Raw genomic sequence first — 11,897 nt, 5'->3', positions numbered from 1 at the left:
AGCAGGAGCGTGCCGCCCCGAGAACAGCCAAGCTGCAAGGTGCTGTACGACTTCCAGCCTGAGAACGATGGGGAGCTGGGCTTCCATGAGGGCATGTCTTCATGCTGATCAACCAGATCAACGAGAACTGGTACCAGGGCCTGCTGGACGTCCAGTCGGGCTTCTCCCTGCTCAGCTACGTGGATGTGCTCGTGCCTCTGCCCAGTGACTCACTGGTGTCCCCGCCCAGCCCCTCCATCGACACTGGGTGGCACCCCCTGCCAGGTCTCCTGCCTTCCATGGGCTCCTGCTGCCAGGGTGGTGTCCAAGCCTGCCGGCGCCACCCAGGGCCAGGCCCTTGAGGTACTCCCTCAGCAGGGAGCCACACTTGGGTGGGAGGCTTACCTGGGTGGGTGAGGACGCTTGTTTACACTAGCGCTGACCCCCAATGGTGACGGCTCCCTTCCCCACTCCATGGCGCCGGCCTCCTCCCCACTCCCCAAACTCCTCACCCAGCTGGCCCAGGCGGGGCAACACTAAGGTGCTCTCAGAAACACTAATGTTCCTCCAGGGCAGCCCCCACCTCCGTCCTGACCCCACGGGGGCCCAGCCCACAGCCTACCCTCGAGTTCCACGGCCTTAACAGGCTTGGATCGACTGTCCCTGTGGGGTGGCTAGAGACAGGACCCTGGTTTTAAATCCCCCACAAGCCTGCTGCTGGCGATGAACCCTAGCCCCACTCCAGGGCCACGGTACCCCAGCCTCACACATGCACTCCGTCTCCCCAGGGCCAGGGCAGAGGGCCTCACTGTTTCCCTGGCCTGCTGTCAGCTTGCAGCCAGGAGACAGAGGCCAGCTGGGATCTGCCCCACCTTCCCCCTCTACCTCCCCCGCAAGCAGGACAGAGAACATGGCCTCCGGTAGGGCCCTGCCTCCCAAGCCTCACCCTCACAAAGCCAAGTACCTTTTCAGCTTTTTAACTGCCCCCAGCCAGGCCCACAGAAGCCTGTGTCACTCTGGCACAAGCTGCCACCACCAGCCACCTACACACCCCCCCAACACACCTCGCACGGGACCACAGCCCCAGCCGTGCTGCTAAGGGCCAAGAACAAAGGCCCAGTGAGCCCAGGCCAGCATGTCTGCATCCCTGACATCTGCTTCCTCTGTCGCCCAATCCAAAATCGACGAAATGGAGGGTCCTCTGGGCTGGGCCACATTAAGATTCCCCTCCCACTGAGGCCCAGCGAAGCCTCCGGACCCCAGGCTCTGCTCTGCACCCCTCGTGGTCAGCAGTACATGAAGGGCACAGACACCCTGGCAGGGATGAGCACACAGCCTTGGGCAGGTTCAGGACAAACTGAAATGTATGCCTGAGTTTTGTAAACAGAAGTATTAAAGGTCTTTCTACAAAAAAAAAAAAAAAATCATGAACACTAAATGCAATGTCTGATGTTTGATTGGATTCTGAATTTTTTAAGCCATGTTATGATTGGGACAATTGTGAAAATGTCCCAATGGGACATTTGGGCTCATGCCTGTAATCCCAGCACTTTGGGAGGCCAGGGAGAGGGGGGTTGCTTGAGCTCCGGAGTTTGAGACCAGCCTGGGCAACATGGTGAAACCCCATCTCTACAAAAAATATAAAAATGAGCCAGCGTGGTGGCACGCACCTGCAGTTCTAGCTACTCAGGAGGCTGAGGCGGGAGGATCACTTGAGCCCAGGAGACAGAGGCTGCAGTGAGCCGAGATTGCACCACTGCACTCAGCCTGTGTAACAGAGCGAGACTCAGCCTCAAACAAAAGAAACATCTTTGTGTCAGAGTTAAGGTTGCTATATAAGTAAAATGCTAGGTTATGGTTCTGGATACATTCAATCTATATGAAGATCAGAGGCTTCTATTGGACCCAAAGGAATACTAGTCACTTGTGATTATTCCTCTATAGGTTTGAAAGATGTATCAGGCCAACTTATTGGATGCAGTTTTAATCTAAAACTCTATACATTGTACCCCTGACTCACAGACTTCATGTATCCATTGAATACTCTTCTGTTTCCACAGTCTTAATGTGGCCCTAACAAAGTCATCCTTTTAGAGGACTCAGAAAAGGCCCCCCTACAACTTCTGTAATGTAATAATTATAGTAGTTAACATTATGATCACTCAGTGTGTGCCAGACATCTTTCAGGTATAGATTCATTTAATCCTCAAAACTCATTTGAGGTAGGTACTATTATAATGACAAGGCCAAGGAACAGAGATTAAGCGATTTGCCCAAATTTACATTATTCACAGAGCTTGGATTTAAGCCTAGTCTGGCTGTGGAATCTGTATTCTTAATGACCATGCTATACTGCTTAAGATTAACCTTGAGAATTTATTCCAGTTACAGAGATTGTTTTTATTTCTCTGAAACTGCCCCCAAGAAGCCATAACAATAAATTAATCAATTATCTTGGTTATCTCTTTTGCCCAAATTTATATTTTGAAAAAAAATTCAAACATGCCGAAAGATGAAAGAATACTACAGAATCCAGTCAGAGATCAGGCACTGCATGTCATGTCTTCATTTCCTTTAATCTAAAACATGCCTCTACTTTTTTTGATCTTTCATGACATTGGCATTTTTTAAGAGTCAAAGATAGTTGTCTTGTAAGTTGTCCCACAATCTGGATTTCTCTGTTTCCACATGAAATTCAAGTTAAGCATCTTTGGGAAGAATACTGCACAGGTGACGTATCTTTCCTGCCTCGTGACCCCAGGTGGCTCATAATGCTAAGTTTGATCACTTGTTTAAGGTGATCTTCCAGATCTCTCCACTGTGGTTATTTTGCTGGGTGCGGTGGCTCACACTTGTAATCCCAGCACTTTGGAAGGCCGAGATGGGCAAATCACTTGAGTCCAGTTTTAGACCAGCCTGAACAACAAGGTGAAACACTGTCTCTACTAAAAATAACAAAAATAAAAAAATAAAATTAGCTGGGATGGTGGTGCAAGCCTATAGTCCCATCTACCTGGGGGGCTGAATTTGGAGGGTCACTTGAGCCCAGGGGGTCGAGGCTGCAGTTAGCTATGATTTTGCCACTGTACTTCAGCCTAGGTGACAGAGTGAGACCTTGTCTCGTAAAAAAATAAAAAATAACTTTTCCCTTTGGTAATTAATACAAAATTTGTGGGGTGGTACTTTGAGATCAGTGAAGATCCTGTTCTCAAATGTCTTTTCACCCAACTGTCCATCAGTGATAATCTTTGTCTGAATGAATTTTTATTACATTGGTGGTTGCAAAGTGACACTTTTTAAAATTCTGTCATTCCTTCTACATTTATTAGCTAGCATGATTTCATTAAAGAAAAACTCCCCCTCTTTTTTAATATCATTCCTCATGGATTTTTTATAGATTATGTTGTAGCTTATTGTTGTTATTCTTTTGAGTGCTCAGATTGTCCAGATTTAGCCAATGCAATCTCCATTTTTTTTTAACCCCACAATCCAGGTTACACTGAGCTATTTTTAATGCCCAGAGTAATTTCTAATATTTCCCACTCCCAACAGGAATTGAGAAAGGGCCTCCAGAAGTTGGGGGCTTATTCAGACTCTTCTTAGAAGTCTACCTTCTTTCGGTGTACTTTCAGCCCAAAGTGAGACTTTTGAGTCGGGAAGAGATGACTCTGAATTAAACTACTGATCAGTGTCACCCAATTCTAATCCCAACACCTTTATTCTAGGCATACCATTCTCACTGCCATGCTTACCCTTCGGTTGGGCACCTGTGTCCTCCTTCCCATTGGCCTTCTGGTTCGTACCCAACTGTCCAGTCCACAGGCCTCCGTAACGCCTTTTTGCCCAGCCCTGTGGTAGCGTTGGCTGCCTCCTTTACCTACTCAAGTAATGCTTTACCACTAATTTATCGTTTTGTGTTTTCATCTATAGGATCTTACCTAGCCATGTGGCCTGCTGCCTCTGCCAATTTAAAAATAGCATTGAGGCTGTCTGCGAGACAGTCAAGCTGCATTGCAACATTGAATGTCTGATTAACACCGTACATTGTCGTGAGTCCAAATTGCCTGGTGATAAATTGTTACATTATTTTAAGTATTTGTTTTTTAAATTTTTATTTTTTATTGATGAAATTTTAAGCTAATGATATAATTGTTTAATTTACTCAGTCAGATTTAAACTCCCTCAACTTCTGAACTACTCCTTGCTGGGAGTCAGGTTCTCAGTTATTATTACAAAATTTAATCATGGAAGAGTTCCATATGCATACAGGACCAAGAGAAAGGAATGGGAAGGCTAGGGAATAACATGAACATCCACCCACTGTGTACTGTGCTCTCTGCTTGGTGCTTTGCCCCCAGTGATAATTTCTTCATATAGTGCAATGTAGTTGATAAGCTGGTTTTATATCCATGAGGTCTCAACTACTCTCTGCCTTTAGGGCAGATGTAGATCCGGTTTTTGTTTTTGTTTTTACAATTTTATAAGAGTAGAAGAGATGCTGTTTTATTTGAAGCCTGAGAGCTTCTGGTTCCATAACCAGAAATTGCTACCTGGCTCTTCTAATGGAATGGAGGGCTTTTCCATTCTTAGTCCATCCAACTCTGAATTTGCTCCGAATCTCAAACCTTTCTATTCACAGAACAAATGCTCAAGTGCTTTCAAGAGTTTTTCTGTAGATTAGGTTTATTAGCACCAACTTCATGACTTCTAAAATGTGACTTCTTGAATACAGGTATCTACCAGTGATATGGGGTGGATAATTAATAATGCTTAGCTACTTCTATAAAGACAGTGTTGCTTATTTTTCAAAACTTTTTTTTTTTAACAATTATATTCTTCCCTTCTCCCCAAGAAGTGGGCAGAAAAGCATTGTTAATCTCCTTTTACAGATGAGGAAAAACAAGATCACAGGTGCTGAGTGCTGTAGCCTAGTGCCAGGTCTTCTGTCCCCAATTCTGGGTTTTCCCCAAGCCCATGTTTCTCTTTTCTTGCAATCTTTACTTCTCGCTGGCCTTCAGCACCACCCAAAATATTTTAGTTCTGGAAAAGAAGCCCAGCTGCACACTGGCACACTTGACCTTCATGCAGTCAGAAGCTTTGGATGATTCCCCATCCAAAATATTAGAGATGAAATGAAAGCAAAGGAGGCATCTGACAAAAGTTGCTTTTTCCCTTCTGCATTTAGGACCTCAAGTAATGTTTATCCAGAAACTGCTATCATACCATAGATTCACTGTATATTTAACAACATAGGCATACAATCTGGCAAATTAAAAATCTCTTAACCTACACCCTGGATCCTTGCCCAAATTTAAGAAGAGAACTAAGGTGGACACAGTGTTTTTTTCCATGTCGCATCTTTTTGTGATGGGGGCTATGATATGTGGGAGCAGAGAATGGGGTGGGTGGGTGGAGCACATGGCAGATGAGGATCTATCAGCAGTGGGAGGGAGCATCCACTTTAGCATCTCCACCCTGCTCCTCTCAGAGGACCGCCTTTCATTGCATTCAGCTGTGATGGTAGCAAGAACACGGGCACACTGAGGATGAGGAGAGCGGGAGCCTTGTGCTCTCTCTGCATATGAGGCAGGACAGCACAGGGTACGGAGCAGTCTGCAGAGAGGCCAGCTCATCAGCTCATCAGGGAAGCACTTGTCTTCCACCTTGGGCTTTGACCGAGCACTGGGCAATTGGCCCCTGGGGATCAACGGAATAATCCTAAGCAGAGTGACTCTATGTCACACTATGGAATGTTCCAAGTAGATGGCCATGTTTTCAAAAGATGTCTTTTCCTCCTTTCATTGTTGCCATTTCATAGGTTTAGGTTTGGGTGTATGTTTCTCCTCTCTGAATGGCAATCGAATGTTTGCTGACTCTTACTCTGTGTGACTGGGGCGTACAGCTATGGACTGAGTATGAAAGATGATCAAAGATTTTTCATGATGAAAACAGTCTCTTCTTTTCTGACAGCTGAAGAAGCATCTGTAGGGAATCCAGAAGGAGCGTTCATGAAGGTGTTACAAGCCCGGAAGCAGCACACAAGCACTGAGCTGACTATTGAGTCGGAGGCGCCCTCAGACAGCAGCGGCATCAAGTTGTCAGGCTTTGGGGGTGAGCAGCTAGACACCAATGACAAGAGTGATGATATCAGTGCACTAAGACACATCTTCCCTTATTTCTCAGAAGGAAATCTAGATGCAGAATCCATATTACCATTCGCTAAACTGCTTTTTTCAAATGTACAAGGTGGAGATAGGCTCTGGAGTATTTTGAAAAACAACAGAAAGAGCCCCTCACAGTCCAACCTTCTAGGTAACAAATTTAAACATCAAATATTCCCAAATAAACTAGAAACTGTTGAACCACAGGAAAACAGCCTGGTAAAGATTCACGGTGTAGGCAAAAACCTGCAGAGAGTGAACAGAGTCCTCACAGGCCCAAGGAGCATCCAGAAAAGACACTTCAAAGAGGTGGGAAAGCACAGCACTAGGAAAGAACAGGATGCCCAGGCACTTGTGGACAATGCTGCCAAAGAGAAAAGGCTTGAGAGTCCAGCCCCAAGGGAGCTGGAACAGCCTCACGTAGTGCAGGGTCCTGAGAAGGTAGCGGGAAACACCATCTACACTAAGCTTCGTTCACCCAAGAGCATAAGGCAGCAGTCTCCTCTACGCTGAAACCCTTCTCCATGGTCATGCCTTCTGCCTCTAGCCCCTGCAAAGCCCTACCTCAGGTCAGAGACAGATCAAAAGACTTAGCCTACACCATTTAATGTTAGAAACGGCAATGGCTAGGGTTAAAAATATGGAGGCTGCTAAACCAATCGCACATTCCAATAGACTCATGCTCCCAAAGAGGCCGCCGTTGTCTGCAGAGAAGAGCCTCATAAATTCACAAGGGGTTTTTTCATCCTTAGGAGACCTGAGTCCTCAAGAAAACCCTCTTCTGGAAGTATTTGCTCCTTCAGAACGTTTTATAGAAAACACTCATGTAGAAGACACAGCTGCAAGAGATGCCTCTGAAGAAAACGTTTTTATGGAAAACACTGTTATGCCAGAAGGCACCATCTCTGAAAACACAAACTACAATCATCCTCCTGCGGCAGCTTCCGCTGGGACTGCGTTCAACTTAGAGCCAACTGTTACACAAACTGACACAAAATGGAAACACAACAACATGGGGACTGACCTGTCCCCTGAGCCCAAAAGCTTCAATGACCCATTGCTCTCCTCCCCAGGTGACCAGTTTGAAATTCAGCTAACCCAGCAGCTACGGTCCCTCATCCCCAACGAGGATGTGAGAAGGTTCATGTCTCATGTTATCCGGACCCTGAAAATGGAATGTTCAGAAACGTATGTGCAAATGACCTGTGCCAAGCTCATGTTGCGAACAGGCCTCCTGATGAAGCTTCTCAGCAAGCAGCAGGAAGCAAAGGCATCCAAGGCAGAATGGGATACGGACCAATGGAAAACTGATAACTATATTGAGAGTGGACAGAAAGAGCAGAAGTCGTCTGAGGTGAGGACCACACAGAAACATGAGACCCAGATTTCCGATCATTTAGCATATCCCAGGACAGTGCCCACATAGGAGAACCTGGGACTCCCAGGCCACAACTTGTCTTGGCCATGTAACTTAGGCCATGACAGTGATCTCCCACTTTGCTCATGTAGACAGTGAAATAGATTACGGCACAAGATGAACTGTAGCCCGGGGGTGGTGGCTCACGCCTGTAATCCCAGCACTTTGGGAGGCCGAGGTGGGTGGATCACTTGAGGTCAGGAGTTTGAGGCCAGCTTGGCCAATATAGTGAAACCCTGTCTTCACAAAAAATACAAAAATTAGCTGGGTGTGGTGACACATGCCTGTAGTCCCAGCTACTTGGAGGCTGAGGTGGGAGGATCACCTGAGCCCAGGGAGGTCAAGTCTGTAGTGAACTGTGATCGCACCACTGTACTCCCGCCTGGGTGACAGGTGAGATCCTGTCTCAAAAAAAAATAAAAAAGAACAAAAGAACCTGTAAGCTACTCAACTGGAATACTGGGGTTTTGAAAAGTTAGCTTCCATTCTCTCTCTCTCTTTTTTTAATTGTTCTTTCTTTTTCTTTTTTTTTTTTTAAGCTCATGAAAGAAGTTCCACGATATGGCTATAACAACGAAGTCATCTTGGCAATATCTGTGACTGTAATACTAACAATTTGGATTATAATGATTTGTCTGATTGAGGTAAGGACAATAATTAATTCAGGTTTTCAGAATACAATCCTGTCTTTGTGTGGATTCAGAACCCACAAACTGAAAACCAATGTCACTTTCCCACTTGACATTCTTCTTCTGTCGTTTAAGGCTGAGGTATGCTTTGTTCTTTTACTGCAAGTATATTCCAGGATTTTTAAAGGATCCTCGCTTCCAGGAGATCTCTGTGAAATGAAACCAAGTTAACTCCACTAGACTATTTTAAGAAGTTAAGTTGACATAATGGCAAACTTTCTCCCACCCAAAACTATGTCAACAATTGGATGTACTCACCGAGTCACCCCTTACTCTGCCACTAATTTATTTCCTTGTTGCTTAAATGATGAGAGACATATAATCTCCACCCTCACGGAGTTGTCATCACCCTGGAGAGGAAGAAGACAGCCAAAAGTGAGAAGTATTGTCTTGTGGACTTATTAGATTCACATAGTATCGTCCTTCTCCAGTGTGTAAGGCGTTGTCTAAATAGGTCCAGTTAAAGCACTACACGGTAGCCATTTTTAAAAAAAATTTTTGGCCATATGTTTAAATTCATGGGGGAGGGGGAATGTCTCATACTCCAGCCCTCCTGAGCTTAGACCCTCTGTGAGACGTGTCACCATTTCTTGGACACCATATGAGACATTCCCCCTCAGATTAGAGATGCTCAACCTGCATCAACATATCTAAAGCCTGCATCTGGCTACTCTGGGGCGAGTCCTGTTTACAGTGCCCATTCCTGGAGCTTGCCTCTTTTTGCCTTTTGTTTGACTACATGATATATTACTTTTCCCAACAGGCCAGTGCTAGCATATTGGAAGAGTGACTTAATAAGGTGGCAACCTTGATGCTATGCTCCTAATCCAACCTTATTTGCCTCATTTACTATTTCCATTATTGTGGTAGCCCTCCATTCCAGCCAGAGCAGCCCCTCACCATACTCCAGTCACACCATCCCCATTTCTGCTCTTGTCTGTGCCTTTGTCCATCTAAAATTCCCTTATTTCACTCTGCCTGTGGGAGTCCTGTGAATCTCTCCAAAGCCAACTCAGTTCATCTTTCTGCTTGAAACCTTCCCTGAATAGACCAGGTGCAGTGGCTCACGCGTGTAATCCCAGCACTTTGGGAGGTCAAGGCGGGCAGATCACGAGGTCAGGAGATCGAGACCATCCTGGCTAACACAGTGAAAGCCTGTCTCTACTAAAAATACAAAAAATTAGCTGGGTGTGGTGGCAGGCTCGTGTAGTGACAGCTACTTGTGAGGCTGAGGCAGGAGAATGGCGTGAACCTGGGAGGTGGAGCATGCAGTGAGCCAAGATCAGGCCGCTGCACTCCAGCCTGGGGAACAGAGTGAGACCCGGTCTCAAAAACAGCCACCACTGAAAACTATCTTGGGATTTGAATAGGATTACCTTAAATTTGTAGATTAATTTGAGAATTGACATCTGTACGACATTCTAGGAACACCGTATTTCATGTCATGTATTCATTTCTTGTTAATGTCTTTCAGAAGAGTTTTAGGGTTTTCATCATATAAATCTCACACGTCTTTTGTTAGATAACAGATCTTTGTATTTTTGTTCCTAAATACTTCAGACATTTGTATTGCCATTGTAAATGGGATCTTTCTTCCATTTTCTAGTTAGTTATTGGCACATCTGAAAAGTATTTGAGGTTTGTGTGCTGCTCTCTTGATTTTGTATCTAGCCACCATACTGAATTCTCATATTACTTCCAGTAAAATCTTAGTTGATTCTCTTAGGCTTCTTTGGCTAACATTTATTATTTTATATGCAAATAATGATAGTTTTATCTCTTCCTTTTCAATACTTACACTCTTTCCTTCCTTTCCTTTTTTTTTTCTTTCTCAGGGCCTTGTTGTCACCCAGACTGGAGAGCAATGGTGTGATCTAGCTCACTGTAACCTCAAACTCCTGGGCTTAAGGGATCCTCCTGCCTCAGCTTCCAGAGTGGCTGGGACTACAGACAGGCAGAAATTTTAAAACTTTTGTTCTAGAGACAAGATCTCGCTATGTTGCCCAGGCTGGTTTTCCTGCCACTTTAGAGCAGGTTTCCTTTTTTTCATACTTTTAAGAGTTTTTTAAATTAGGAATTGTCCGTTGAATGTTAGCTAAAACAGTCAATAAAATGCAGTAAGTGCCAGCTGCATGCAAGACCCGAAGTTAGATACAGTCAGCCCTCTTCATCAGCAAGTCCACATCTTCAGATTCAACTAGATGAGGCTGAATATTTGAAAAAAGAAACAATAAAAATACAAATAGTACAGTATAACAACTGTTGCCTGTTATATAATATCTATACATTTTATTAGTGATGACCTAAAGTACATGAGACCAGGCACGGTGACTCACACTTGTAATCCCAACACTTTGGGAGAACAACCTGAGCAGCATAGTGAGACTTTGTCTTTAATAAAAATAAAAATAAAAAAATTAGCCAGGTGTAGTGGTATACACCTGTAGTCCCAGCTACTCAAGAGGCTGAGGTGGGCAGATCACTGGAGCCCAGGAGGTTGAGGCTGCAGTGAGCTGTGATTGTGACACTGCACTCCAGCCTGAGTGACAAAGGGTGATCCTGTCTCTAAGTAAATAAAGTATATGGGAGGTGGGTGTGTTGGTTATATGCAAATACTGCACCATTATATGTAAGGGATTGAGCATCCACAGATTCTGGTATGGTGTGGGGGCGATATCCTAGAACCAGTCCCCTGCAAGGTAGCAAGGATGACTGAACTGTGGAAGAATCAAAGCACTGTTAAACAGCATACAATTCCTGTCTTCAAATAAGTTATCTCATCAGGTAGATGAGACTTAAAATGAATAAAAGGAATGAATACGCATTTGGAGATAGTGGTTGTTGTGATAGATAACCTTAATTCTGTTTTCTCCCAAAATAGATTCTTGCCCACAAAAGGGCATCAAAGAAACATGAAGAAGACTCATCAGTGTGAGACCCCTGAGCCCAAGTTAAGGCATCTGGATGGCCTGGAGCCACGTTTTTAAAATTTTATTTTTAAGTATTTTTTTTTTTTTACTTAAATCAATGATTACTTTGTGGTTGTGTTCCTCAAAACGAGGATTTTTTAACAATAAAAATAGCTTGTTAAATCATTTTTAATGGTAATTAACTGGTTCCTGAAGATTTGACTAAAGAGAAAACTAGGCCAATCTAAGCAGAGTCCAAATGAAGTAGAAAGTCCATAGAGAATGGGCAAAAAGGAAGTTGTGGAACCACAGACACAGTAAAAGGAAAAAATTGGCCAGGCGCAATGGCTCCCAACTGTAATCCCAGCACTTTGGGAGGCTGAGGTGGGTGGATCGCTTGAGCCAGGAGTTCGGGCAACATGACAAAACCCCCATCTCTACAAAAAAAAAGGTCAACATGACAAAACCCCCAATGTGTACAAAAAATACACAAAAAACATGAGCCAGGCGTGGTGGTGTGCACTTGTAGTCCTAGCTACTTGGTAGGCTGAGGTGGGAGTATCACTTGAACCTGGGAGGTGGAGGTTGCAGTGAGCTGAGGTTGAGCTGTTACACCCCAACCTGGGTGACAGGTTGAAAGATGAGGCCCTGTCAAAAACAAAAAAAAAAAAAAAAAAAAGGAAGAAAGCAAAGAAAAAAAAATTTATTTTTGTGACAAGGTCTCTTTCTGTCTCCCAAGCTG

General features: G+C 44.5%; 1 protein-coding gene across 1 annotated transcript; it reads left to right on the top strand.

Annotated features, from left to right (window-relative positions):
* The first annotated feature begins 3,723 nt into the window (after positions 1-3,723).
* Positions 3,724-11,181, top strand: LOC115833913 (leucine-rich repeat-containing protein 37B-like). The gene is made up of 6 exons (XM_030808732.1): positions 3,724-3,833; positions 3,910-4,028; positions 5,950-6,090; positions 7,214-7,494; positions 8,097-8,201; positions 11,128-11,181. The coding sequence occupies exons 1-6, from the start codon at positions 3,724-3,726 to the stop codon at positions 11,179-11,181; spliced, it is 810 nt and encodes a 269-aa protein (XP_030664592.1).
* Positions 11,182-11,897: the final 716 nt, after the last annotated feature.

The sequence above is a fragment of the Nomascus leucogenys genome, unplaced genomic scaffold (genome assembly GCF_006542625.1).
Source record: "Nomascus leucogenys isolate Asia unplaced genomic scaffold, Asia_NLE_v1 000834F_83500_qpd_obj, whole genome shotgun sequence".
NCBI classification, from domain to species: domain Eukaryota; kingdom Metazoa; phylum Chordata; class Mammalia; order Primates; family Hylobatidae; genus Nomascus; species Nomascus leucogenys.
The sequence above is the reverse complement of the archived record's forward strand: the minus strand, read 5'-3'. Positions and strand labels throughout refer to the sequence as shown.